The 27,483-nt window shown below is 40.8% G+C and overlaps 1 protein-coding gene across 1 annotated transcript in view; it reads left to right on the forward strand.

Moving 5' to 3' along the window:
- Positions 1-13,451, forward strand: part of DYNC1LI1 (dynein cytoplasmic 1 light intermediate chain 1) — a 52,979-nt gene extending 39,528 nt beyond the window's left edge. Inside the window, exons 6-13 of the mRNA XM_052637542.1 lie at positions 1,128-1,221; positions 3,794-3,929; positions 4,647-4,758; positions 6,667-6,726; positions 6,851-6,895; positions 7,557-7,677; positions 9,806-9,961; positions 12,650-13,451. Coding sequence (XP_052493502.1) covers positions 1,128-1,221; positions 3,794-3,929; positions 4,647-4,758; positions 6,667-6,726; positions 6,851-6,895; positions 7,557-7,677; positions 9,806-9,961; positions 12,650-12,762 — 837 coding nt within the window. The 3' untranslated portion in view covers positions 12,763-13,451. The remainder of the gene's footprint in view (positions 1-1,127; positions 1,222-3,793; positions 3,930-4,646; positions 4,759-6,666; positions 6,727-6,850; positions 6,896-7,556; positions 7,678-9,805; positions 9,962-12,649) is intronic.
- Positions 13,452-27,483: the final 14,032 nt, after the last annotated feature.

A 27,483-nucleotide genomic window follows, 5' to 3' on the forward strand; every position in this document is an offset into this window, starting at 1 on the left:
GAAAAAAATGTTAAGTTTAAAAGGGACCTGAATCAGTTATCAGATGAGTCATAGATTCATAAAATTTTCAAGCCAGAAGAGATCATTTATAGTATTTCATAGAATCTAAGGCACCATCAGTTCTACTTGAGTTTAAGAGCTTTTAAAGTATGTGGGTGTGGGAGAATGTGTGTCTCAGATTAGATGGGTTACTCAGCTCGTTTTAAAGACCCTGGAAATTGAGATTCAGACTGTTACTTGCCACATCCTCATAGCTCAGTTAAAAATATCTTTAGTAAACTATCATGCTTTGCCAAGTGTCATAGAAATTATATGTATCTTTAATAATTTGAAATGCTCTCAGTTCTATAGAATGGACAGATATGCCACATTTTATATGGTGTTTATAAAGGAAACCGTTCTATGATATATTTTATATATGCATGACAAAAAATGATGGATTGGACCCCAAATTAATACTTGTTTATTTTTCGATTTCATAAGCTTCCAATTCAGAAGTTTTGGTGATGTTACTTGGATGTCATGTTTGGAACATGCTTTAATTTTTTTCCTAACATTCTTTTGTTGCAAGTAGAAATCAGATTTGTTTCATTGATTGTACTGGTGACATTTCAGGAATACCCTGTAATTCCCCTTTTCTGCTGTTGGTAAAATTGAAGTGAGAGTGAATAAAAGCACCAGAAAAGTAATGAAGGTCAATTTAGAGTTGTCAGATAATCAGAACAAAGGGGAAATGGTGTGCGGTACAGACTCCCTGGATATACGGAGTGCTTTAGAGAACTTGTTCTAGAATGTAAGTCATTGAGTTAATAAGTATAACCGCCTTTTATAAGCGTGTCCTGTTATTCTTTATATACCAAAACTTTCTCTTTGGTGTTCTTATCACCAAAGAGATGAGTATATCATAGAAGTTAGTACCTCTTTAAGGAATGAAAGTATTCATTATTCTCAAGACTGACTAAAAGTCTCTAGACAGATAGGAGTAATTGATACGCTAGGTCCTACCAATCAGTCACCATGTCAGAGTTGTAGTTTCGTGATATTCTCCCACCCAAAATTGAATTTAAATCATTATATTATTATTTAAAGTTAATATTGTTCTTTTTAAAATTATTTTAACTCATTAGTGTGATGCCATTAGTGTGTTGGAGAAAGAACATGACTACAGAGATGAGCATTTTGATTTTATTCAGTCACATATCCGGAAGTTTTGTTTACAGTGTATCCTTTTAATACATTGGTTGGTGCAATATTTTGTTTGTTTATTTAAGTTGAGTAAATTGGTGAACTTAGAAATTCCATAAACTTTTATCTTCTTACCTCTGGTCAGAAATTTCATTTTAATTCCCAAGTATCTTGGTATTTTGAGATACAAAAGCAAGTACTGAAATATGTAACTTTGATTTGATGTGTTTAAAGTACTGTGATTAAGAAAAATAATTCTCAGACTTACGAAGAAAATTCTAACAACTTAGCATTGTAAATGTTCTCATTTAAAACTAGTGTTCATTACTTGGGGGTGGGTGGTAGGGCAAGATCAGTGTTTGGGTTTGTGTGTTCTTACTTTTAATGTGTTTAGTATGTTAATCATCTCCAGAGTATGCATTTATCTCCATTGCATAGTCTGATACAATGGTTTTAAATGGTTTTTAAATCTGGGTGTGCCCGTCTAAGAATTAACTGAATTGGACCATTCAAAAGGAAGGCTGGATAAATCTGTGCTAAATTCTGAACAAGCTTTCTGGGTAATTTTGATCACAAGGTTAGAAAACCAATCATAGGAATCTTGTGTAGTCTAGGTTGCAAGGATTAGATGAGCCAGTGAATAACATTTACAGCTGAGCAAAGGATACAATGAATCAGTGAATGAATGCTCTTAGAATTTCCTGTTGAAAACTTCAGATGGCTTGAGAGCACTGAAGCAGCGTGTTCACTCGCCCCTCCCTGGTAAGCTGTTGCGCAGTTGCATGCCCGAACCAAAGCTTGTGGGTCTGAAAAGTGACTAAATGATAGGTGTTAGCACTAGATAGGAAGAGTAGGTGACGGACACATGTCTAGAGTGTCTGAAGGTTTTCATCGTCGTTAGTGGGTGCTGACCTAAAGACCGCTTGGAGAAAGCCTGGCCGAATAGTGAATGAGACTGCTTGACACCGGGAGCCTCCCTCTCCCCCTTCTCCTTCGGGACTTTGTCCGCTGCTGCCGTTCTCTTCTCCTGCCGCACGATGGTTAGTTGGGTTGAATTAAAGGGCCTTCACCTGCCAGAAAAAAACAAAAAGTGGGAGAACTGAAGTTAGGTGTTCATGGGCTTTTTTGTTATCTTTGCAGATTAGAAAATTTGAGAGCAAGCACTCTCTTTAAATGGTTATTTAAAACCACACTTGAAAATGTATGTAGAGATGTAATCAGGAAGAAGATTGTCCACTAAAATAATGACAGACCTGTAGTAAAGCTGGCTGATTTTAAAGGAATACAAAACATGGCACTTCAGGAGAGTGAGTTGTGTGTGCATGTGTGTGTCTGTGTGAGTGAGTGATCCGAAGTGAAAAGTAAAGTCACTTAGTGATGTCTGACTCTTTGCGACCCCAAGGACGTAACCTGCCAGGCTCCTCCGTCCATGGGATTTTCCAGGCAGTAATACTGGAGAGGATTGCCATTTGCTTCTCCAGGGAATCTTCCCGACCCAGGATTGAACCCGGGTCTCCTGCACTGCAGGCAGACGCTTTACTGTCCAAGCCACCAGGGAGTGAAAATCATGTTTCCTTTAAAATTAAAAAATTTTTCATTATAATGCAAATTTTCCAGCTGTGTAAATCTTCCAAATTATTATAAATTGGTTCTCGTTGTGAGAAAGATCATTGACAAGTTCACACAGTTAAGCTTTTACTTAAGATTATGAAGTTTGTTTCTACCAAATTAAGTATTATGACAAGTATGTTTAGCAATCCTACTGTAAGGTTCTCAAGCTTTGGTTCGTGTCCTAGAAAATGTGAATATCCCAGTTCAGAGGGTAGACCAGTCTCATCGCTCCCTCCTGGCCTGAGTCACTGTCTCTCCTGGGACAGCATCAAGTGCTAGCAGGTGCCCCTGAGCAGTGGTCAGAATCCCGTCAGCCGCTCCCACCACAGTGTCTGCCAGTAGTCACACGGCGCCTTTTTCCACAGGCGTCTCTTGATCTTTTGGTCCACCAGGTCATTTGGATAAAGGTCAGAGTTGGAATCTGCGTTACTTACTGCGTCTTCATGTAGGCTTGTGTTATATCACATTTTGGTCACAGTTGCTGTGGATTGTTCCTGAAAGCTCCTTGATGGTTCTTGATGGTTCATCTTCTCTGTTCAGTGGCTTTCCTGAGCTTTCTCCCCAAAGTCCTGATTCCTGAGACTAGTAAAAACTAGAAGAGATGCTAGTGCCGACTACCTTTGTTGAAAAGGCAAGACAGTTGTTTTGATAAATAATATCCCTCCTTCATGAGGTTGAAGAAGGTAAAAAGCAAAACCGAATCTTGTCTTCACGTGCTGCGAATATAGAGGTAGGAGTCGCCTCAGTTGATTACCTTTACTTTCTTGGCTAACGAGAGTTTTGCCCTCCCGAGTTAAATCAGTTATGTAGAGATTGCTTTATCTGAATTTAACCTGTGTGAAATACTGTGGTTTTGAAATTCTTGATTACCATGGAATTATATCCGTGGAAATTATTTTTGAAACTAATATGTATAAATGTTAAGCTGAGAACACAGACTTTAATAGTACCTCTTCATGGAGTTTGTCCAAAAATTTCTTTAACGGTGTTAATTCAGATGGTGCAGCACTTATATACACTTCAGTAAAAGAAAATAAAAATATAGATTTAGTATATAAGTACATCGTCCAGAAACTCTATGGATTTCCTTATAAGATTCCTGCTGTTGTTGTGGAAAAAGATGCAGTATTTATGTAAGTATGCCTTTTTTTTTTAAATTTTTTGGCTGTGCCATGCAGCACATGGGTTCTTAGTTCCCCGACCAGGGGTTGAACCCTTGCCCCCTGCTTTGGACGTGCGCGGTCTTAACCACTGGGCCACCAGGAAAGGCCTGCTGCACTCCTGAGTATATTGTTCTATCATGTACTGTTGCTGCAGTTTGATGCGATATCATTTTCGGTTTTGAAATGAGACCAGTAAACTTTTCCATGATGAGTTGGTGAGAATCTGTTCCTAGATTATTTTATTTTTAACATGCTTTGATCTATTATTGTCTCCTTTTAGATTTACTGCTGGCCTGAGCCTTTTTGAAAGGCTGCTGTTATCGCTAACTTACCTATTGGGGGCATGTATCAGTCAGTGTACCTGTTCTTTAATTGATTATGGTACATAAAGGACCCAATGTATAACCTAGATATGCTTTGAAAAGTTATCTGAATAAATCGGGAGGTAACACTAATGATTACTTCCTCTCAAATAAAAAAAACCTGCAATGTCAGTTCGAAAATCAAGAAAGTTGATAAGTTTAAGTAGAAATTAGTAAACTTTAACTTGAGTATTGTAATAGATTAATTTTCCATAATTGGTCAAATTTAACTTCATAAAAAATGTTCACCTTAATCTGATCATGGGTTGAATGAAAGAATGATGGTATAAAAGGTTGAGAATTTATCATCTGTGTTTCTTTCTAGTCCAGCAGGGTGGGATAATGATAAGAAAATAGGAATATTACATGAAAACTTTCAAACGTTGAAAGCAGAAGATAATTTTGAAGACATCATAACTAAACCACCTGTCCGAAAGGTAAATTTTAGCGTATAGTCGTAATAGTCTTTTAAACTGAGGGGGAAGTCCATTATTTTAAGATTGTAGGTAGAAAGGTAAGGGGTTGAGTAAGGTAAAGGCAAGTTGTGAACTTTACAACCTGGGGCTCCATCAGAAGCCAAGAACACCTTGGTAGAATAATAAGTAGTATTAGCGTCTGTCTCTTGAGACAGACCTTGCCTCTTCTTCATGGTCATTAGCTGTTCATACTAGCACACAGCAGATCCAGGGGCTGCCAGGTTCCGCTTTATTCTGTATTGTTGCATGTCATCCTTAAGATTTTAAAATCTGCTTCCAGATGGTACTCTACTTTCATATGTCTCTCGCTAAGGATGGTGTTTTATGGTTAGATAGTATAGACACTTCTGAAAAGCTGTATGAAGTTGTGTTCGCATTTAGTACGTTCTCACTGACTTTTAATTTGAACATGCTTCAGGAAAAAGTAATGTTTCAGCATAGAATAAGGTTCTTAATTAAAAATCCAAACATTTACAGAGCAGTTACAAATAAGAAATATAGCATCAAATGAAAACTCGATGCGTTATTTGGTTTGAATGTCTATTGAAAGAAACGCACACTTTAAAAACAATTTTTTTCCCATTCTCTCTCTTAACAGCGAGATTGTGCTTCAAATGGTTTTTTATTCATTCCACAAATATTTATTGAGCTGCCATTTAGGTATTAGGTGCTAAACAGGACCATGATGAGGTAGTGAATCTGTACATGCCATCACTCAGGTGGTGATCTGTGCTCTAGGAAGGAAGCCCAGTGAGGGAGGGGGAGCGGGTGGGTGGGAGGTTACAGTCCAGAATGGGGAAGGCAGGTCTGATGAGAGGGGAGGATGTGGAGCCACAGGAAGAGAACGTGTACATGGCCTGAGGCAGGAGTGTGTAGGGCGGCTGCAGAGGCTGGGAAAGAGCCCCCCGGAGGGCCAGAGCAGAGGGAAGAAGGCAGGGTTAGGGTCTTGCGGGGCCTCAGCATTAGGCTGCAGGCAGGACTCTGGATTTCATGCTCAGTGGGATGGAAAGTGACGGGCAGGCAAGCTGGAGTGAGGTGGGGTCCAGTCTGCCTTAACCTCTCCAAAGGATCGCCCTGCCTGCTGGGCAAAGGCCTGCCTTGCAGAGGAAAAGGAGGAGCAGGAGGCATGGGCAGCTCCCCCGCCTTTTTTTCCTAATTATTCAGCAGATAGAAGAGATATTGTATTTTTATTTCAGGAAACCAGGAGCAAGTTGCTCTTCTCTCAACTGGGATATTATTGGCCCTTTTAAAACACCTAACTGTTGTTTTTGTTGTTGTTTAGTCGCCAAGTTTTGTCTGACTCTTTTGCAACCCTGTGGACTGTAGCTCACCAGACTCCCTGTCCATGAGACTCTCCAGGCAGGAATACTGGAGTGGGTTGCCATTCTGTTGTCCAGGGGATCTTCCTGACCCAGGGATTGAACCTGTGTCTCCTGCATTATAGGAGGATTCTTTACCACGGAGTCGCGCAGATTTTATAAGCATGTGTAAATCTTATAAGATTTTATATGCGTGTGGCTCTTGGATTGTGCTGTCCAGAGCAGTAGCAACTAGTCACATATGGCTCTTAAGTATAAATTAAGTACAACTAAATGGAAAATTCAGTTCCTCAGTCACATTAGCTGTTATTGCAGCTCCTCAGTAGCCGCAGGCTAACGTTGGACAGCACAGATACAGGACATTTATATTAGTGCAGATCGGTATTGGACAGCTCTGCTGAAGGGCCCTGGGGAGGGCAGTCCACCCATGTACATGTGATACAGGTAATATTCATATTCTCGGTGTTTTTAAAAATTGTGCTAACCTAGAGAGTGAGTTATGAATGACTTTAGCATAATGACTTGTTCATTTATGCATTGCTCATTTCAGTTTGTGCATGAGAAGGAAATTGTGGCGGAAGATGACCAAGTGTTTCTTATGAAGCTACAGGTATGAAATTACATCAGAAGCAGACTTAGTACGGTTAATGATTAAATGGTTCTTGTACACATTTTCTTTAAAAGCAGCAATACATGACTGAATGTCTAACCTAGAATTTTTGTGTGTTTTTCAGTCCCTTTTAGCAAAGCAGCCACCAACTGCAGCTGGAAGGCCTGTGGTCAGTATTGCAGATCTTGACTAAGTGGTTAAAATCAGTGCATATTGTTTCAGTTCTTTAATGTCTTTGATTGTGTATCTGTCTCTTATGGGTGTACTTGGATATAAAGTTGAATTAAGAATGCCCCTGGAATTTGTGAGATTTTAAAAGATAAACTTTCATTTCCTTTTAGAATATTGAAATCATAAAGATCCATTTGTCCTGTATCCATTACTAGGCTGAACCATTTTGGTGTGTTGTTTTATAAATCCTCACAACAGCCGGATGAAGCAAGTCCTATCCTTATCCCCATCTTGCAGGTGGGGAAATGGAGGCTTTTTAGGACATCATGGCTTGCCTGAGATTATTCAGTTGGTGAAATAGGATGCAAGTCCAGATTGGAGTCTGGATCTGACTCCCACGCTTCTCTTCATAACCACACTTCATTATTCTATGTGTTTCCCTTTTTCCATTGAAAGGAAAATTCGTATGCTAACATGTGAGGGGTCCCGGGCATTCTAATAATGAGGACACGGTTGCTAAACACTTGCGCTCAGGGCTTGCAGTATAAGGGGACCAGTAGAAGAGATGGGGGCAGTTGTAAAGGAGCTGCTTATATGGTAATTTTTGTGAAGTTGAGCTTTCAGGGTTGTATAAATATGGCTTTCATCTTTTTACTTAGGACGCCTCACCAAGAGTCCCAGGAGGCTCCCCTCGAACACCAAACAGATCTGTGTCATCCAACGTTGCTAGCGTGTCACCCATCCCTGCTGGGTCAAAAAAAATCGATCCAAACATGAAAGGTACATTTCTCTCTTTTTAAGAGTAAACAACACAACGTATTTCACAGTAGAAATCTACCTACTGTCATCCCACCTTTTGCCTTAGCTATTTTCTTTTTTATGCAGTAGTATCTTGTCTTTGTGTATCTATAGAGATAGAAACTCAGAGTGAGTTAGACTGTGAACCATTTACAGTGTAGTTTTAACATACACTCTGTGGTGTGCACTTTATAAAAGCTTTGTGTTATATTTACTCACGCTGGATCTTCGAAAAAGCAAGAGTTCCAGAAAAACATCTATTTCTGTTTTATTGACTATGCCAAAGCCTTTGACTGTGTGGATCACAATAAACTGTGGAAAATTCTGAAAGAGATGGCAATACCAGACCACCTGACCTGCCTCTTGAGACACCTATATGCAGGTCAGGAAGCAACAGTTAGAACTGGACATGGAACAACAGACTGGTTCCAAATAGGAAAAGGGGTACGTCAAGGCTGTATATTGTCACCCTGCTTATTTAACTTACATGCAGAGTACATCATGAGAAACGCTGGGCTGGAGGAAGCACAAGCTGGAATCAAGATTGCCGGGAGAAATATCAGTAACCTCAGATAGGCAGATGACACCACCCTTATGGCAGAAAGTGAAGAGGAACTAAAGAGCCTCTTGATGAAAGTGAAAGAGGAGAGTGAAAAAGTTGGCTTAAAGCTCAACATTCAGAAAACGAAGATCATGGCATCCGGTCCCATCACTTCATGGCAAATAGATGGGGAAACAGTGTCAGACTTTATATTTTTGGGCTCCAAAATCACTGCAGATGGTGATTGCAGCCATGAAATTAAAAGACGCTTACTCCTTGAAAAGAAAGTTAGGACCACCTAGACAGCATATTAAAAAGCAGAGACATTACTTTGTCCACAAAGGTCCATCTAGTCAAAGCTATGGTTTTTCTAATGGTCATGTATGGATATGAGAGTTGGACTATAAAGAAAGCTGAGGGCCGTAGAATTGATGCTTTTGAACTGTGGTGTTGGAGAAGACTTTTGAGAGTCCCTTGGACTACAAGGAGATCCAACCAGTCCATCCTAAAGGAGATCAGTCCTGGGTGTTCATTGGTAGGACTGATTTTGAAGCTGCAACTCCAATACTTTGGCCACCTGATGCTAAGAGCTGACTCATTTGAAAAGACACTGATGTTGGGAAAGACTGAGGGCAGGAGAAGGGGACGACAGAGGACAAGATGGTTGGATGGCATCACCGACTCGATGGACATGGGTTTGGGTGGACTCCAGGAGCTGGTGATGGACAGGGAAGCCTGGTGTGCTGCGGTCCATGGGGTCGCAAAGAGTCGGACACGACTAAGCGACTGAACTAAACTATACCTATAGGTCATTGGAGAAATTCATGTTTTACTGGAAATGGGTTATTTGCAGTTAACAAGCAGAAAAAAACTGTATGCATTATAGTTATTTCTACAGGAATAATTGCCCTGCGTGGGATTAGTAGGTGAGACTTCGTATCTTTTTATGCCCTTTCCTGATGTTTCTCAACTGGTCAGGTTACCTGTCATCAACATGGAGCCTTGCAGTTTGCCTACACCTAATCAGCATTCTGTAAATATTAACTAATAAGAGCTCGCACCGCCCCTCGTATTTCCTTCCTGTTTGTATTTTTCTTCTGTGAATTGTTTATCGCCTTCCTTTGTCCATTAATCTCTTAGAGCTTCTGCTGATTTTCATATCAGATTGGACAGCTTTGTGTAATACTTGAAGCAACTGTTTTTATTTTTGAAGAACCCCTTTCAAAGGGGATATATATTCACGAGTAGCATCTGTTTTAAATGCTTTTGGCCTTTTAGAAATAACACTCTACCCTCTTTCAGCAATGAACCCAGCACAGCAAAAAAGAAATAAAATGTAAAGAAAAAAATAACACTAAGTTTTTAATAATTATCTTACATTCTTAACACTCATATTTGTTTTATATATGATTGATTAGAGAAGTTACCCAGCCTCAAAAGATTAAACTTGGCTTAGATTTGGAACATCTTCATGTGTGATTAATTTTCTGTGTATCATTACTGTAATAATTTATAGAAAAGTTGAAAGCTTTGAGTATGTTTTTTATCCTTTTTTTTTTTTTTTAATAGCTGGAGCTACAAGTGAAGGTGTCCTGGCAAATTTCTTTAACAGTTTGCTGAGTAAAAAGACTGGCTCCCCAGGAGGCCCTGGTGTTGGTGGTGGTAGCCCTGGAGGTGGGGCTGCAGGCGGAGGCGGCAGTTTACCACCGTCTGCCAAAAAGTCAGGTACTTACTGGGGCTTTCCTTTCTTAGCAGCGGTATTGCTCATTTAAAGTGTGCATTTCAGTGTTGTAATGTATTTACAGACTTACACAAACCTCTGTGGTGGTGGTATTTAGTTGCTCAGTCATGCCTGGTTCTTTGATACCCGTGGACTGTAGCCCCCCAGGCTCCTCTGTCCCTGGCTTCTCCAGGCAGGAATACTGGAGAGGGTTGCCATTCCCTTTCCCAGGGGATCTTCCCAACCCAGGGATCGAACCGATTCCTCCTGCACTGGCAGGCGGATTCTTCTTCACTGCTGAGCCACCAGGGAATCCACGCAAAACATGACGTAGATGACCATAATCTAATTTTAGAACATTTTCATCTCCTTAAAAAATCCACATCAAAAAGAAGGAATTTGAGACAGTTCTAGTGAGATGGTTGAACCTAGAGCCTAATAATACAGAGTGAAGTAAGTCAGAAAAAACCAGTACACTATATTAGCGCATATATATGGACTCTGGAATAAAGTGATGCTGATGAACCTACTTGCAGGGCAGGGAAAGAGCTGCAGAGCATGGAGCCATGTGTACAGTGAGCGGGGGAGGGAGTAGGACGAGTGGAGGAAGCAGCCGTGTGTATACACGAGCAATGTGTACGCACGAGCGATGTGTACGCACCACCAGGCCGCACGGACAGCTGGGGAGAAGCTGCTGGGAGCGCAGGGAGCCCGGTCTGGTGCTCTGTGATGACCTGGAAGGATGGGATGCGGGAGAAGAGGGAGGTAAGGGAGGGAGGGGATGTATGTATAATTATGGACGATTTGTGTTGTTGAATTTCAGAAACCAACACAACATTGTAAAAATTAAAAAAAGAAAAAAATCCAACCTATTAGCAGTTACCCTTCCCTCCCCTGCCGTCCTCCTAGGCAGTGATTTGTTTTCTTTCTCTTTGTATTTGCCTGTCTGGAGATTTCATATAAATGGGAGTCATACAGTATATGCCCACTTAAAGTAATGTTTTTGAGTTTCATCCATGTTGTAGCATAGGTATCAATATTTTTTTACTGTTGAAAAAAATCCCATTGCGTGGGTCTGCATACATCTTTTATTTATCCGTTCTTCAGTTCACGCGCACACGTTTTCATTTTTCTTGGGTATGTGTCTAAGTGTGGGATTGGTGGGTCACGTAATACCTCTGCGTTTAAAGTTTCCAAAATGCTGCACCACTTCAGGTTTTTGTTGTTTTTTCTTTTTGGTTTTGCTTAACCAAGTCCAGAATGTCTCTTTGTTAGAGTATTTTTGCATGTGTGTCTGTGTTTTAGAGTGAAATATAATTGATGAACAATACTATGTTTCAAGTATACAACCTAGTGATTTGATTTGTTTTGGCCACACCACACAGCATGTGGGATCTTAGTTCCCCAACGAGGGATCGAACCCCTGCCCTGTGCAGTGGGAGCTCAGCGTCCTAACCACTGGACTGCCAGGGAGGTCCCTGATTGGATATTTTTATACATTACAAAACGGTCACCACTTGCCCATCTTTTTGGTTAGAGACATCATTTCAGCTGTGAAGTTGTATCTCATTGTGGTTTTGATTTGGATTTCCCTGATAGCTAATGATTTTGAAAATCTTTTCACGTTTAATAAAAACTTTCATCTATTCTTCGGTGAAATGTCTATTCAAATTCTTTGCCCATTTAAAATGGGGTTGTTTTTATTATTGAGTTTTAAGTGTTTTTTATATATTCTGTTTATTGGACATTTTTGAAGTGTAGAATTTGCAAGTATTGTCTCCCCTATATAAAAGACATAGAATTTGCAAGTATTCTTGTGTCGGTTGTCCCTTCGCTTTGTTAAGAGTGTCCTGTGAAACACAGGATTTTTAAATTTTGATGAAGTGTTTTTTCCTTTTGTATAAGTGCTCTTCAGACTTTAACCTATTCTACTTTTTTAATCACACCTTCCTGCCACCCTTTTCTCAAGTACCTGCTGCTACCGTTTTTAATCTTACAGATTTCTGAGGATAAATTGAATTAGTTTCTGGCTTCTGTCACCCTCAGTGTAGAAAAGATTACCTGTCTCAGGACTGCTAATTTAGTTACCACTAACTCATTTCGGGATCGCACAGAGGTGGACACGACTGAAGTGACTTAGCAGCAGTAGCAGCAGCATCTTTCCAGATTACAAAATTTTGTTGGCTGTTTTCTAGCTATTTTCTATGTTTGTTCTGTGCCTTTTTATTAAAAAGAAAAACCTTTATGAGATAGAACGGTAGGCGCTAGTTTTACTTCCATTTGGTCACAGACCCTACAGTTTAACACGAGGGACTGTAAGGACCTCCCTGGCAGTCCGGTGGTTTAGACTCCGCTTGCACTGCCAGGGGTGAGTTTGATCCCTGGTCAGGGAACTAAGATCCCACATGCCATGTGACCCCCCCCCCCCCAATTAAGAAAAGAAAATGAGGGAATTTGTGTTTAAATTAGGATATTTATATACATATATATATATATATATGCTTTAGATAAAGTTTTAGATATATATGTGTAAAGTTTTAGAGATATATATATGTGTTTTATATATGTTTACGTATGTTTTTCATATGTGTGTTAGAGTTAATGAAACCATGGGCAGTTGTTAAATGAAGATGCATTGGTGTCAGAGATATTTTGCCTCGTGTCTGAGTCGTAGTTTCCTTCCTTCATTGTAGGCCAGAAGCCCGTCCTCTCAGATGTTCACGCGGAACTGGACAGAATTGCACGGAAACCAGTGACGGTTTCCGCTACAACACCTCCATCTCCTGCAGAAGGAGACGCTTCTTGAAGATGCCAAATAAAGCCATCTATTCAGTTTTCTGGGATAATGTAAACTTGCCTCTGCCTTCTCCTTCAAAAGCGGAATTAGGGAGCTGGAGTGCTTTTTCAGATGGACTAAATTTATGTCCTTTTTGTGTGTGTGTGGTTGCCCATTTTTTAATAAAAGGGAACTATACAGAAAAAATTATTCTACACTATGTAGGATTGCTATTTGCATCGCCACTTTGCATAAGAAAGTAATTTTGGATTTTGAAAAACTGAAATTTATAGATCTGAAATACAGCCATGGGATCATATTCTGAAGGCTACTTAAAACACCTAGGAGGGTTTGGGAAGGACAGAATAATAATACGCTTTGGGCATTTGACTGACTTGGAAGTCCAAGCTTATTTTAGTTAAGACTGTTAAGAAATCTTTTAAAAAATTATGTATTAGTTTTGCTGGAAAAGAGGAGGTGATCAATTGTCAGATTTTCCACACCACCGTAACTATACCACCACACATGGAATATGCTGAGAAAACTGTCAGCATTGGACACACTAGTCACTGTCTTAATCCATGGTCCTATAAGTTATCAAAACGTGATTTAGAAACATTGGTCAAGATTTGTTTCTTTAACTGAGAAGAAAAAGAAAGCACACTGCCTAAATGGATAAAAGAAAAATGCAGAGGTTAAAATGTAAAGAGGTATAACAGTCTGGATTTGTCTATATATATATATTTACCTATATATATATATATATATATATGACTCTGCCTTAATATACCCCTTTTTTGTTTGTGACTTTCAACTGTAATCAGTTAATAAAGTATTTATTCTCTGCATTCAGGTTCAAATAACTTGTTGCGTTCTTTTATATGTAAATCTATATTTATCATACAATGAATAAGATTTGTCAGTATTTTATTTAACTTCATAGGATTATTAAGCTTTCTACTCTTCTAAGAGACAAGTAAGTACCTGAGATTACTACCCTGTAAGTCTCCTTAAATTAGGAATTTACCTTGATCAGTACATCTTCCCTATCAGCATGTCTTGAACTATCAAATCTAATGTCAGCATTCCTAGTAGAAAAAAATAAAGCCTTTTTTATCATTATTTAATGGGCAGAAACTGTTTTAAAAGTTCGGCAGATTCATACGGCTACTCTTTCCGGTCCTTCCAGGTCAGACCACCTGGGGGTAGTTTCACCTTTTGATACTCAGTTTTGAAACATCTGTAAGAACAGTTAGATTTTCCTACTGATGTTCAACTAAAGAACATAGGTACATTTGACCTATTGCTTAATTTCAGATAATTGAAGGAAAACGGTTACTACTATTTACACTGGTCTTTGTTATAACTTTATAATACATAATTCCAAAGATTTTTTTTCCCGCAAAATATTTGAGGACAATACCTCTACTTTCAAATGTAATTCTTTCATTATAACTAAAATCTGTTTAGTTTTATAGTAGTGTTTGGCTCCTAATGGTTGAATGTAAATACTAAAATATATGAGAGGGTTATGATTTGTTTCATTGTGGGAAAAACTTAGTATGTTTGTGGGCATGGAAAAATTAATTTGCAAAAACATTTTGTTTGATAAAATATGAGGGGGAAAATGCCACTGGTAAAATCTTAATGATTCTGCAATTCTGGTGTTGTAAAGGCCAGTTTTTCTAAACTAGTTGTACTTGAAGTAAGTGAAACCGATGAAGAGAATTGCAGACTGTGCTTCATGGTATACCGTGGTCTACTGTGGTCTACTGTGGTCTACCGTGTTTGCATGTCTAGACCAACTCATGGTTTTTTTTTTTTCTGTGTACATTGGAGATATACTAGAAAACCCTCAGAATATCTTTGTTACCTGAATTAATTATAACTGTTCACTTTATATGAGGTTCAGTTTTAACCAATTGAAGATCTTTTGTTTATTGTGGTTAGAATTTAAACCTTTTTTGGTCCCAATTTTTGCAAGGAAATTTGTTTTTAAACTACTTAATTTTTTTTCTAGCTGTTTTTAATTGAAGTACACAGTACAGAAAAGTAGACAACTTACAGGTGTATGGTTTGAAATACCACAAAGTGACCACATAAAACCAGCACCAGCATCAAGAAAGACACTGTTACTGGTATTTCCTGTGTGCCCCCCGAAGTCCTCCCACCTACCAAGTTACTCCTGCCCTCTCCTCCAAAGCCATAGATCCGTTTTACTTGTATTTAAGCTGTATATGAATGGACTCTTAACATTTAGATTTCTTTGCGTCAGGCTTCTTTCAGTTTTCTGGGGTGCCTCCATTTCGTTGCCTGTAGCAGTAGTTACTAATTCTCATCACATCACACTTAGTCGTGCAAAAACACTAATTTCTCTAGTGTGCTATTGATGGGTATGTTAGTTTCCTATTGCTGCTGTAACACACTGACAGAATTTAGTGGTTTAACACAAATGTGCTATCATGCCATTCTGGAGGGCAGAAGCCGAAACCAGCTGTGCTAGGTTAAAGTGTCAGCAGGTCTGGTTTCTTTTGGAGGCTCCAGGGAGCGTCTGTTTCCTTCCTTTCCAGCTTCTAGAGGCTGCCTGAATTCCTTGGTTCCTGGCCCCCTGTCCATCTTCAAAGGCAACAGCATTGCACCTTCTGGTCTCTGCTTCCAGCACACCGCTTCTCGCTCTGACCCTACTGCTTCTGCATTATCAGCATCCATGGGATTAAACTTGGCCCACGTGAGTAATCCGCTGTAAGCTCCCCCAACGCTTCACTCTCCTTGCGTGCGTGGTTTCTGAAGAGGAATTGAATGTTTCAATAAATTGAACATTTATTGCCTTGGGTCCTCCATAGGTGGTGGTTTCCCTTTGACTTCTCTTGAGATTTTAAAAATCTTTGGTTTTATGCAGCTTGAATATGATATGCCTAGGGGTGGGGGTGAATGAGTGGTTATCTTTAGTATTCTCTGAACTTCCTGGGTCTGTGGTTTAGTATCTGACATTAATTAGGGGGAAATTCTCAATAATAATAACTTGGGGGAAATTCTTAGTCACTGTTGCTTCAAATATTTTTTCCGTCCTTTTCTCTCTCCGCATTCTCATGTATATATTACATCTTTTGTAGTTGTCCCATAGTTTTGGGGTATTCTGTTTCCTCTTTTTTCCCCACACCCCACCCCCAGTCTTTTTTTATCTTTGCTTTTTAGTTTTCAAAGTTTCTGTTACCCTGTTGTCCAGTTCAGAGATTCTTCCTCAGCCAAGTCCAGTCAACTGATGAGCCCATGGAAAGCAATAATCATTTCTGTTAGTTTTCTGTCTGTTTTTCAAAAAGGTTATTCCTTAGAATTTCCATATCTCTACTTATATTACCCATTTGTTTTGGTGTGTTGTCTGCTTTTACTGTTAAAGTCCTTAACATGTTAATCACAGTTGTTTTAAATTCACAGTCTAATAGTTCTAATATTTCTGCCAAGAAATATTAGAATGTGATTCTGATGCTTGTTGTGTCTCTTCAGACTGTGATGTGGTTTGGTTTTTTTTTTTGGCCTTCTACTCTGCCGTGTAATTTTCTGTTGTTAGCTGAACATGATGTACTGGGTAAAAGGCGCTCCAGTCAATAGACCTTTTAGTGCTGTGATGGTGAGGTGTGGGGAGGAAATCTTTCTATAGTCCTGTGATCAGTTCTCAGTAAGCCTGTGTCCCTGGGCTCTGAACTTCACAAGTGGTTCTCTAGGGGGAGCTGGAGTTGGGGATTTCCCTACCAGTATGTTCAGCCTCTAATAAAGTAATTTCTGCTGAGGGCAGGCCTTGTTAGAAACAGATGACTTTGACTTTTTTCAAAATGGTTACTTTCTTCCTTCCCCTGCCAGAAGCACCAGGGGATTTTTCTCTGAATTTCCCTCTGAGACTCTAGTAGAATTCCTGGACGTAAAACTCACAAAACTGTGGGGATCCCCTTATGATCCCCATAGTGTTTAACTCACAGACTTGTCCATGCTGAGCTCCAGCAGTCTGTTAGTCACAGTCCAGGCCCTCTCACCCCAGCGTTGTCTCCCTTAGAGGTTTCTGCCTGGAAGTTTCTGCTTCAGTAAGTTGTGATTCTCTGTGTCCACCCACCTGTCTCTCCAGTTTGGGGGAGTGCAGTTGGCCCTATCACCTCACTTCTCTGACAGATCCAAGGAGACTTGTTTATTTTTCTCAGTGTGTTCAGCTTTTTTACTTATTAGGATGGAGGGATAAATTCCAAGAACATGGAAGTCTGATTTCCCCCTCTCAGAATCCTGATTGCACCTGTGGAGCTCCTTTACCAAGAGAAGTAGTGTACACAGGCGCCAGGGATTAGGACAGGGGCATCCTCGGGGGCCGGCATCCCCTTCCTGCCAGATACCTGGGTTGGCTATTCAGTTTCCTCTTGCTGTTAGGACTTGTGCTGTCACGAACAGGCTTCAGGGTGTCTTGTGGAAAATGTGTCCTCCTTTCTGTTGGGGGTGTGTGTCGACCCGGATTGCTGGATTCATAAGCTGTTTGTGTGTTCAACATTAGCAGATACTAAATGTTTAGCCAAACAGTTTTTCCAAAGTTATATGAGGTTGCATTTCTGGGAGAAAATGTTTGCAAATTATATATCTGATAAGGGTTTAGTATTCAGAATATAGGAAGACTCTTTAAAACTTTATAGGAAATCAGCCTAGTGTTAAAATGAACAAAATACTTGAGTAGATACTTCCTCAGAGAAGATACACAAATGACAAGCACATAAAAAGACGCTTGATGTCATTAGTATTGATAACTGGGGAAATGCAAAACAAAGCCACAATGAGATCCCACCTCAGAGCCAAAAATGAAAAATAAGAATTGGCAAATACGTGAAGAAATTAGGACAGCTGTATGTTGCTGTTGGGAATGTAAAGTGGCACAGCTACTTCGGACAGCAGTGTGGTGGTTCTTCAACAGGGTAAGCATATAGTTACCATAAGACCTAGCACTTCCGCTCCTGGACATATACCCAACAGAAGTGAGAATGTATGTCCTCCTGGAAACATTTGTATACAGATGTTTATAGCAGCGTTACGTATAACAGTAGAGCTATTACAGCTAGTAATAATAGCTAAAAGGAGAAAAAAACCCAGACATCCATCAGTGGACAAATGGATAAACAAAGTGTGGCCTGTCCACACGATGGAGTATTTTTCAGCTATAAAAAGGAATGGGGAATTGGTGGTCCAGGGGTTAGGACTCTGTGCTTTCACTGCCGAGGGCCCAGGCTCAGTCCCTGCTCCAGGACCTAGGATCCTACAAGTCAGGTGGTATGGCCAGAAAAACAAAAAAAAGGAATGAAGTATTGATATCTACTACAACATGGATGAACTTTGGAAACATGTTAAGTGAAAGAAGCCAGTCACAAAAAATCAAAATGTGTGATTCCGTTTATATGAAATGTCCAGAATAGGCCAGTTCTCTGAGACATCTTAGTGGTTGCAAGAGGAGAGGGCAGTGCGGCTTGACTGCTAATGGGTGTAGGGTTTCTTTTGAGGGTTATAACAGTAGTTTTGAAATGATACAGTTCTCAGTCTTGGGAATATACTAAAGACTTGTCACTTCAGAAGGGTGAATTATAATACGTGAATTATGTATCAGTTTTTAGAAAGGAATTTGCGTTACTTCCAGCAATATACAAGAGTTCCAGTTGCTCTCCATCTTTGTACACACTTGCTGTTGTCTCTCATTCTGGCGGGATTTTTGTTTACACAGTAGAATCTCATTGTGATTTTAATTTTACTTCCTTGATAACTAATGAAACTAAGCACATTTCATGTTTATTGGCCATTTGGTTATCCTCATTTGTAATGTACCTGTTTGAGACTTTTAAGACTCTTTTGTTTTTTCCCCTTCTCAGAAAAACAGGGAAATATTCGCCTTCTTTCTGACTCATTCTTCACATATTCAGAATACTAGTCTTTGTCAGATATGCATTGCAGATATCTTCTCTCATTCTGTGGTTTGGCCCTTTCACTTTTTTTTTTTTTTGTACCTGTTCTGAAGACGTTATTGCTTGTCCTCAGGGGTTGCTCTGACGGTAAAGCATCTACTTGCAATGTGAGAGACCTGGGTTTGATCCCTGGGTTAGGAAGATACCCTGGAGAAGGAAATGGCAACACACTCCAGTACTCTTGCCTGGGAAATCCCATGGACAGAGGAGCCTGATAGGTTATGGTCCATGGGGTCTCAAAGAGTCAGACACGACTGAGTGACTTCACTTTTAAAGGTTGTGAAGATAGTCTTAAGTTTGTTTTTCCCCCAGAAGCTTTATTGTTTTACTTTTCTACAATTCATCAGTTCATCTGGGATTGATTTCTGTAGGTGGTGTGAAGTAGGGGACAAGGGTTTTTTTTAATGTGTTCAGTTAATTTGTTATCATTCAGTTCAGTTCAGACACCCAGTCGTGTCTGACTCTTGGTGACCACATGAATTTCAGCACGCCAGGCTTCCCTGCCCATCACCAACTCCCGGAGTTCACCCAAACTCATGTCCTTTGAGTCGGTGATGCCATCCAGCCATCTCATCCTCTGTCGTCCCCTTCTCCTCCTGCCCCCAATCCCTCCCAGCATCAGAGTCTTTTCCAGTGAGTCAACTCTTCGCATGAGGTAGCCAAAGTACTGGAGTTTCAGCCTCAGCATCATTCCTTCCAAAGAACACCCAGGACTGATCTCCTTTAGGATGGACTGGTTGAATCTCCTTGCAGTCCAAGGGACTCTCAAGAGTCTTCTCCAACACCACAGTTTAAACACATCAATTCTTCGGTGCTCAGTGTTCTTCACAGTCCAACTCTCACATCCATACATGACCGCAGGAAAAACCATAGCTTTGACTAGACGGACCTTTGTTGGCAGAGTCATGTCTCTGCTTTTGAGCATGCTGTCTGGGTTGGTCACAGTCTTCCTTCCGTTGGTTGGGGGAGGGCATCGTCCTGAACCGCAGTGTCACCTTGGTCGTAATTGGACCGTCTTGATGCGTGCGTCTGCTTCTGGGCTTTCTTTCTGTAGTTAAAAAAAGAAGCCTTTATCTGGCAGCCCAAGCCCTCCTCTAATGTATTTCCATACGATTATTTTAGCTATTCCTGACATTTTACATGTCCATATAAACTTCAGAGTCAACTAGTCCATTGCCACAGCAAAAAAAGTGGCGTTGTGATTGAGGTTGCATTGAGTTTATAGATCCTTTTGGGGAGGATTATGATTTTTATATCCTCCAAGACTTTGCAGAGGAGCGTCTTGGTGTTTATATAGGCCTCCAGTCTCTCCCCGTGGTGTTTGTAGTGCCGAGTGCCCTTGTATTTCAGGTTGCATCTTCTTTCAGTAGATGTTTTTCCAGCTATTTTTTAATGCTATTTTATTACTTGTTTATTTATTTTGGCTGCGTTGTGCAGTTTGTGGGATCTTAGTTCCCAGACTCCTGGGTCCTCAGCAGTGAAAGCGTGGAGTCCTAACCACTAGATCGGCAGGGAATTCCCAGGATTCCTTTATATTTGTACTTACTAAGAACCCTAAGGAATTATTTTTAATGTGGTCACTTACCTGTATTTGCCATGTGGTAAATAAAAGCTGAAAATTTAAAAATATTCATTCATTTATAAGTAGCAATAGTAAATCCATTTTATGTTAGCATAACTTTACAGAAAACAACTCTGTGAAACTAAAAAAAGTCTATGGAAGGATGCCATTGTGTTACATTTTTATAAACTCTTCAGTGTCTGGCTTAATGGAAGACAACTGGGTTCTCCCATCTACTGTGTTCCTTCTGATCTGAAATGCTGTCTGAATTCCAGGAAGAAAATGCAGCCTCAGAAATACATAGGTGGAAACAGGTGGGAGTATTTTAATAGCTTTTCCAGAGAATTGTGAATTTTCTCTTTCGATGCTAAGACTTGACAAGTGTTTTTTGCAGGAGAAAACCATTGGTCTGTCTTTCACCTGGAGTGGGTTTTTACCCCGTGTGTCTTCTGTAACATTATTCATTGCGTTTAGAAAACATCAGTTTGCTGAACTCCAGGTTCTTCCAAATTCTAACATGTCCCATTATAAAATGTCTCCTCCCCAAATAACATATTTTTAGTTATTATTAAATCTCATTAGAAAAGTTTAAAGTGGGGGGAAACTGTCAGGCTCAGTGGCCGATACAAATTTTCCAAGAATCAAAGTTCAGATTCTGTCAGTGCAACAGATACTATCAGTTTATATTGCTTGTACTGATAGGATCACTTCATTCATTATTGAGAAAATGTCTCCCAGATGTGCCTGAAGTACCAGTTGGTCTGTAAGTAATTCTTTCAAGTAGGTGAAAGAAGTGGCTAGATCAGCTTATCACTCAGTAGTACAGAAACACTTCAGTAAGCAGCAGAAATGTACATGTGTCTTTCCATTTCCTCACAGAGCTGCAAGAACTGGTACTGGTTGGTGCAACTTAATAAAATTTTACTTCATCGAGGGAATTCTTACGTGAATTTGCTTTGTATTTTCCCAGAGTGGTGAAGAGGAGAGTGACGACAAATTCAGCTCGCTTCCACTGCCCTGCCTTGTGCTAGAATGCTCCTAATTGCACCCCACCTGCAGTGCAAACCGATAATCACACCGTGAAAAATGCAGATGGCCTCTTAGGAGGAGGGGGAGGATAGTTCTGACCTCACAGAATCCCTGTGAAGTCCTCAAGACCTCCAGGGGTCCTCTGATCGCTCTCAGAACTGCTGTTATAACTCAGTAGCCAAATTAGTCATTTGATGTTCCCCCATGTTGCCTTAGAATTTAAAGCCAGGTTTTGGTTCAGAAATTTGAGTTGACATCCTGTAGGATGTGACTCTTCCAAGCATTTTTTATTAAGGTATGTTCTGTCTTTAATGCTACAACTTCACCATCGTTCACTGGGTTGGGCTCCCCCTCTGTTTTGTGTCTGTGTGCTCTTTTCAAATTCTGTGCAGATGGGAAGTACTGTTAAGATGGTAGATAATAACCACAACTTTTTTTTTAGTTTTAAAAAAATTTTAATACATCTTGAGTGAGTACTTTTCCACTAAGTTACTACCAAATACTGGCTATATTCCCCATGTTGTACAGTACATCCTTGGGCCTGTCTCACACCCGCCACTCCCCCGCTGCTGTAACCACTAGCTTCTCTAGTGGTTATAGCTTCTCTATGTTTAGTTTACTGTCATTTTAAAGTTCCATATATGTGGTATCATACAGTATTTGTCTTCGTCTGACTTATTTCACTTAGCTTGATGCCCTCCAACTCCATCCATATTGCTGCAGATGACAAAATTTCAGTCATTTTTATGATTAATGTTCCATGGTATTTATGTACCACATCTTGTTTATGCATTCATTTGTTGATGGACTCTGAGGTTGCTTCCATATCTGGCAGTTGTAAGGAATGCTACTGTGAACACTGGGGTGCATGTGTCTTTCCAAAGGAGTGTTTTTGGTGTTCTGATACATAGCAGGAGTGGAATTGCTGGATAGCCACATCTTTTGCTATACTCTCAGATATTTTGCTGCTCTTTAGCTGCCGGAGATGCTCAGTATTTTGAGAGGTGCAACCTTCAAGTAGTCTTAATCCAACCCTGGCTTGCAAGAGATACTTGAGCGTCTTAGCCACCGCCTTCTTCTTAATGGAGTTTGTAAAGCCACAGCTGTCTTAATGTGAAAGCACTGTGGTGCCAGTTCTGTGGAGAACCATGGCAAGAGGGAGAAGAGCTGGGTCACTGCGCTCACCGAGTGCACGCCTCTGTAAGTCATCTGCTCTTCTGTAGCCTTAGCCCCGTCCTCTGTGTGTTGAGGACAACCTGCTCGGGATCAGAGTTACGATGGGGTAAACCAGATTGAGGATGTGGGGGTACTTTTCTAAACTGTAAAGTGCTACACAAATTAAATGTTAGTAGCCACCAGGGAAGGAATTTTAGTTTGCATAAAGTCATTAAATACTAGTCCCACGATTATTCGAGCACTTTTAGCTATCTGCTCTAAATGTATTAGTGTAATTGACCATTTCTGAAAAGCCCACTGCCTTGTGTGCTTGTTTCTACAAGAAAACAGTTTTATATGTTTATATGTGTGTGTATATATGCATATTTACATATATAAATATACACATATGCATATATAAAAATATGTATTTATACATACACATGTGTAAAATGGTATTAGACCAACTGCTAGCTGTTTGTAAAGGTAAAATTAGAGCCATCCCTGACATCAGTCACAAGAATCAACTCCCAGGTATATCAGACCTACATGTAAAATACGAACCCATACAAGTACTAAAAGAAAACTTAAAATTCTTTTGTATCCCAATGGGGACAGGCTTTCTAACTTTAACTCAGTATACATGCAATTAAAGAAAAATTGTATACTCAGCTATCTAAAAATAATCTGGAAAAAAAAGGCATGATGGGAAAAAACACCATAAATAGAAGCAAAAGGCAGGCAGAAAGCTTAAGAGAAAAAAGTTATACCACAGAGAAAGAGCTGATATACCTAATATTTGAAGAATTCTTAAAATAGAGGTAAGGGAACCAGAATCCCTGTAGGATGTAAATAGGCAAGAAACATGAACAGACAAGTAAAACATAAAAGTAGCTCTTGAACATATGTAAATACATTCAGTTTTTTCTCAGGAAGAAATGCAAATTAAAATTAACACTAAATATTATTTCTCCCTATCTGAATGAAAAAAATTAAAAGCTTGAGATTGCACTTTGTGGGAGATGTTGGAGAAACATGTGTTTGCCCTATTTCTGGGAGTGCAAAACAGTACAACCTCTGGTGAGGGAAACTGGCACTGTTTAACCAAACTATGCAAACTCAGTAACCACCTAACCTGGGAACTTACCCCAAAGGTATACATCTGAGGATACAAAAATAAAATGCACACAGTTAATCTCTGCGACATTGTTGCTAATTGCGAAATATTGGGAACAACCTAAAGGCCTCTTCATGGGAAATGGGGTAGATAGACTGAGGTATGGCCACCCAGTGTAATTATTTAAAAAACAAAACGAGGCTGATTTCTGTAAACTGACACGCAGCAGCTCCAGGAGAGCATATGTCTCTTTCAACGACAGAAACACAGGGAAGATGAAACAAAATGTGGCCTGCAGAGAGTGGCTGTCTTGCGGTTGTGTGTTTGCTTCGGGAACCTCTGTTAATGCTTCCCATTTTCAAACACTAGGATTTAATTGATGATGAGTGGAAACCTGTGTTCTGTACTCTGTACTGACTCTCAGTACGAGCCAAGTCTGTGGTGGCCTTGTAATGGCAGAGATGCCTTGTAATTCACACTGCCAGATTGGACTTCTTTTTTCCCTAAGCAATCAAAGCTTTTTAAAAAAACTTATTTAATTGAAGGATAATGACTTCACAGTATTGTGATGGTTTTTGCCATGAGTCAGTATGAATCGGCCATAGATACACACGTGTCCCCTCTTCCTGAGCCCCCCCTCCTGCCTCCCTTCCCACCCTATCCCTCTAGGCTGTCGTGGAGCTGTGGCTTTGGGTGCCCTGCTTCATACATTAAACTCTGGTCCTCTGGTTTACATGTGGAATGCATGTGTTTCAGTGCTGTTCTCTCAAATCATCCCATCCTCTCCTTGCCCCACTGAGTCCAAAAGTCTGTCCTTCACATCTGTCTCCTTTGCTACCCCGTATGCGGGACCGTTGGTAGCATCTTTCTAGATTCCATATATACGTATGTGTTAATGTTCGGTGCTTGTCTTCCTCTTTGTGACTGACTTCACTGTCTATAAAAGGCTCTAGGTTCATCCACCTCATTAGAACGGACTCAAATGCTTTCCTTTTTATAGCTGCAAAATACTCCATTGTATACAACTACCACAGCTTCCTTATCCATTCATCTGCCGATGGACATCTAGCTTGCTTCCAGTTATTTACAGCTACTGTAAATAGTGCTGTGCTGAGCATTGGGGTACATGTGTCTTCTTCAGTTCTGGTTTCCTCAAGGTATATCCCCTAAGTGGGATTGCTGGGTCATATGGTAGTTTTATTCCTAGTTTTTAAAGCACTCTCCCTACTGTTCTCCATAGTGACTATCATTTTGCACTTCCACCAACAGTGTGAGAGGGTTCCCTTTTCTCCACAGCCTCTCCAACATTTATTTTTTGTAGATTTTTTGATGATGGCCATTCTGACTGGTATGAGGTCAGAGTATCAGAATACCTCACTGAAGTTTTGATTTGCATTTCTGTAATAATGCGATGCTGAGCATCTTATGTATTAACCGTTTGTGTATCTTGTTTGGAGAAATGTCTGTTTAATTCATCTGCCCATTTTTTGATTGGGCTGTTTGTTTTTCTGGTGTTGAGCTTCATGATATGCTTGTATGTTTTGTAGATTAATTCTTTATCTTTCATTTTCATTTGCTTTTATTTTCTCCCATTCTGAGGGCTGTACTTCACCTTGCTTATAGTTTCCTTCATGTGCAAAAGCTTTTAGGTTTAATTAGGTCCCACATGTTTATTTTTGTTTTTATTTTCATTACTGTGGGAGGTGGGTCATAGAGGATCTTGCTGTGACTTACGTCAGAGAGTGTTCTGCCTATGTTTTCCTCTAAGAGTTTTATAGTTTCTGGTCTTTTAATCCATTTTGAGTTTATTTTTGGGTATGGTGTGATTTTTACCTTTCTCCATCACATCTCCTTCCCAAGTAATCCAGCCGTCCTGAATTAAATACCCAACTGATACGGGAGCAAGGAGGCTGAGTTTTGTAGTCTTTTTTCCCCCCAAACACCATGGAGGAATTAAGTGCATGTACAGGCATGAAGAAGCCCTAGAAAAAGGCAGCGCTATGGACGGAGGAGCCTGTTGGGCTGCAGTCCCTGGGGTCTGAGCACGGCTGAGCAACTTCACTTTCACTTTTCAGTTTCATGCACTGGAGAAGGAAATGGCAACCCACTCCAGTACTCTTGCCTGGAGAATCCCAGGGACGGGGGAGCCTGGTGGGCTGCCGTCTAGGGGGTCACACAGAGTCCCCCTGGAGTCAGACACGACTGAAGCAACTTAGCAGCAGCAGCAGCATTCCTTGGCCGTTGCAGCCCTCTGCTGGTGTAAATGAAATGAGATTGACGATATGATTTGCTTAGCCTCTAGGCTAGTTTTTGTTTTTGTTTTAACTGGAGGAAAATTGCTTTGCGATGGTGATGGTTTCAGCTGTACAACAGCACAGATCAGTCTTAATTATACATATATTCCCTCCCACTAAAGCCTCCCTCCCCTCCCCTAGCCTGTCCCTCTAGGTTGTCACAGGGCACAGGGTTGAGCTCCCTGTGTCAGACTGCAGGTTCCCACTTTCTGGCTGTTTTGCATATGATTATATATGTGTGTATATACGTGTCTCAGTGCTGTTCTCTCAATTCATCCCATGCTCCCTGGGTTGGGAAGACCCCCTGGAGGAGGAAATGGCAACCCACTCCAGTACTCTTGCCTGGAGAATCCCATGGAGGGAGGAGCCTGGCAGGCTACGATCCATGGGGTCGCAAAGAGTTGGACACGACTGAGCCACTTCACTTCACTTCACTTCTCCTTCCTCCAGTGTGTGCACAAGTCTGTTCTCTGTCAGCATCTCTGTTGCTGCAAATAGTTCATTAGTATCATCTTTCTAGATGTTGTATATACGCATTAATATATGATATTTGTTTTTCTAACTTCACTCTGTATAACAGGCTCTGCTGCTGCTGCTAAGTCACTTCAGTCGTGTCTGACTCTGTGCGACCCTATAGACAGCAGCCCACCAGGCTCTCCCATCCCTGAGATTCTCCAGGCAAGAATACTGGAGTGGGTTGCCATTTCCTTCTCCAATGCATGAAAGTGAAAAGTGAAAGTGAAGTCGCTCAGTCGTGTCTGACTCTTAGCACCCCATGGACTGCAGCCCACCAGGCTCCTCCATCCATGGGATTTTCCAGGCAAGAGTACTGGAGTGGGATGCCATTGCCTTCTCTGATAACAGGCTCTAGATTCATCTAACTCACTGGAACTGACTCATATTCATTCCTTTTTTATGGCTGAGTAATATTCCTGTGTGTGTGTGTGTGTGTGTGTGTGTGTGTGTGCGTGTGTGTGTGTGTGTGCGCGCGCGCGCGCGTGCGTGCTTGTCCGTTCATCTGTCGATGGGCATCTAGGCTGCCTGTGTATGTGTGTCCGTTCGTCCGTCGATGGGCATCTAGGCTGCCTGTGTGTGTGTGTCCGTTCGTCCGTCGATGGGCATCTAGGCTGCCTGTGTGTCCGTTCGTCCGTTGATGGGCATCTAGGCTGCCTGTGTGTGTGTGTGTGTCTGTGTGTGTGTCCGTTCGTCTGTTGATGGGCATCTAGGCTGCCTGTGTGTGTGTGTGTCCGTTCGTCCGTTGATGGGCATCTAGGCTGCCTGTGTGTGTGTGTGTGTCTGTGTGTGTGTCCGTTCGTCTGTTGATGGGCATCTAGGCTGCCTGTGTGTGTGTGTGTGTGTGTGTGTGTGTGTCCGTTCGTCCGTTGATGGGCATCTAGGCTGCCTGTGTGTGTGTGTGTGTGTGTGTGTGTGTCCATTCGTCCGTCGATGGGCATCTAGGCTGTGTGTGTGTGTGTGTGTGTCCATTTGTCCGTTGATGGGCATCTAGGCTGCCTGTGTATGTGTGTGTGTCTGTGTGTGTGTGTGTGTCCATTGGTCCGTCGATGGGCATCTAGGCTGCCTGTGTGTGTGTGTGTGTGTGTGTGTGTGTCCGTTCGT

This window comes from Budorcas taxicolor, chromosome 1 (genome assembly GCF_023091745.1).
Source record: "Budorcas taxicolor isolate Tak-1 chromosome 1, Takin1.1, whole genome shotgun sequence".
NCBI lineage: Eukaryota > Metazoa > Chordata > Mammalia > Artiodactyla > Bovidae > Budorcas > Budorcas taxicolor.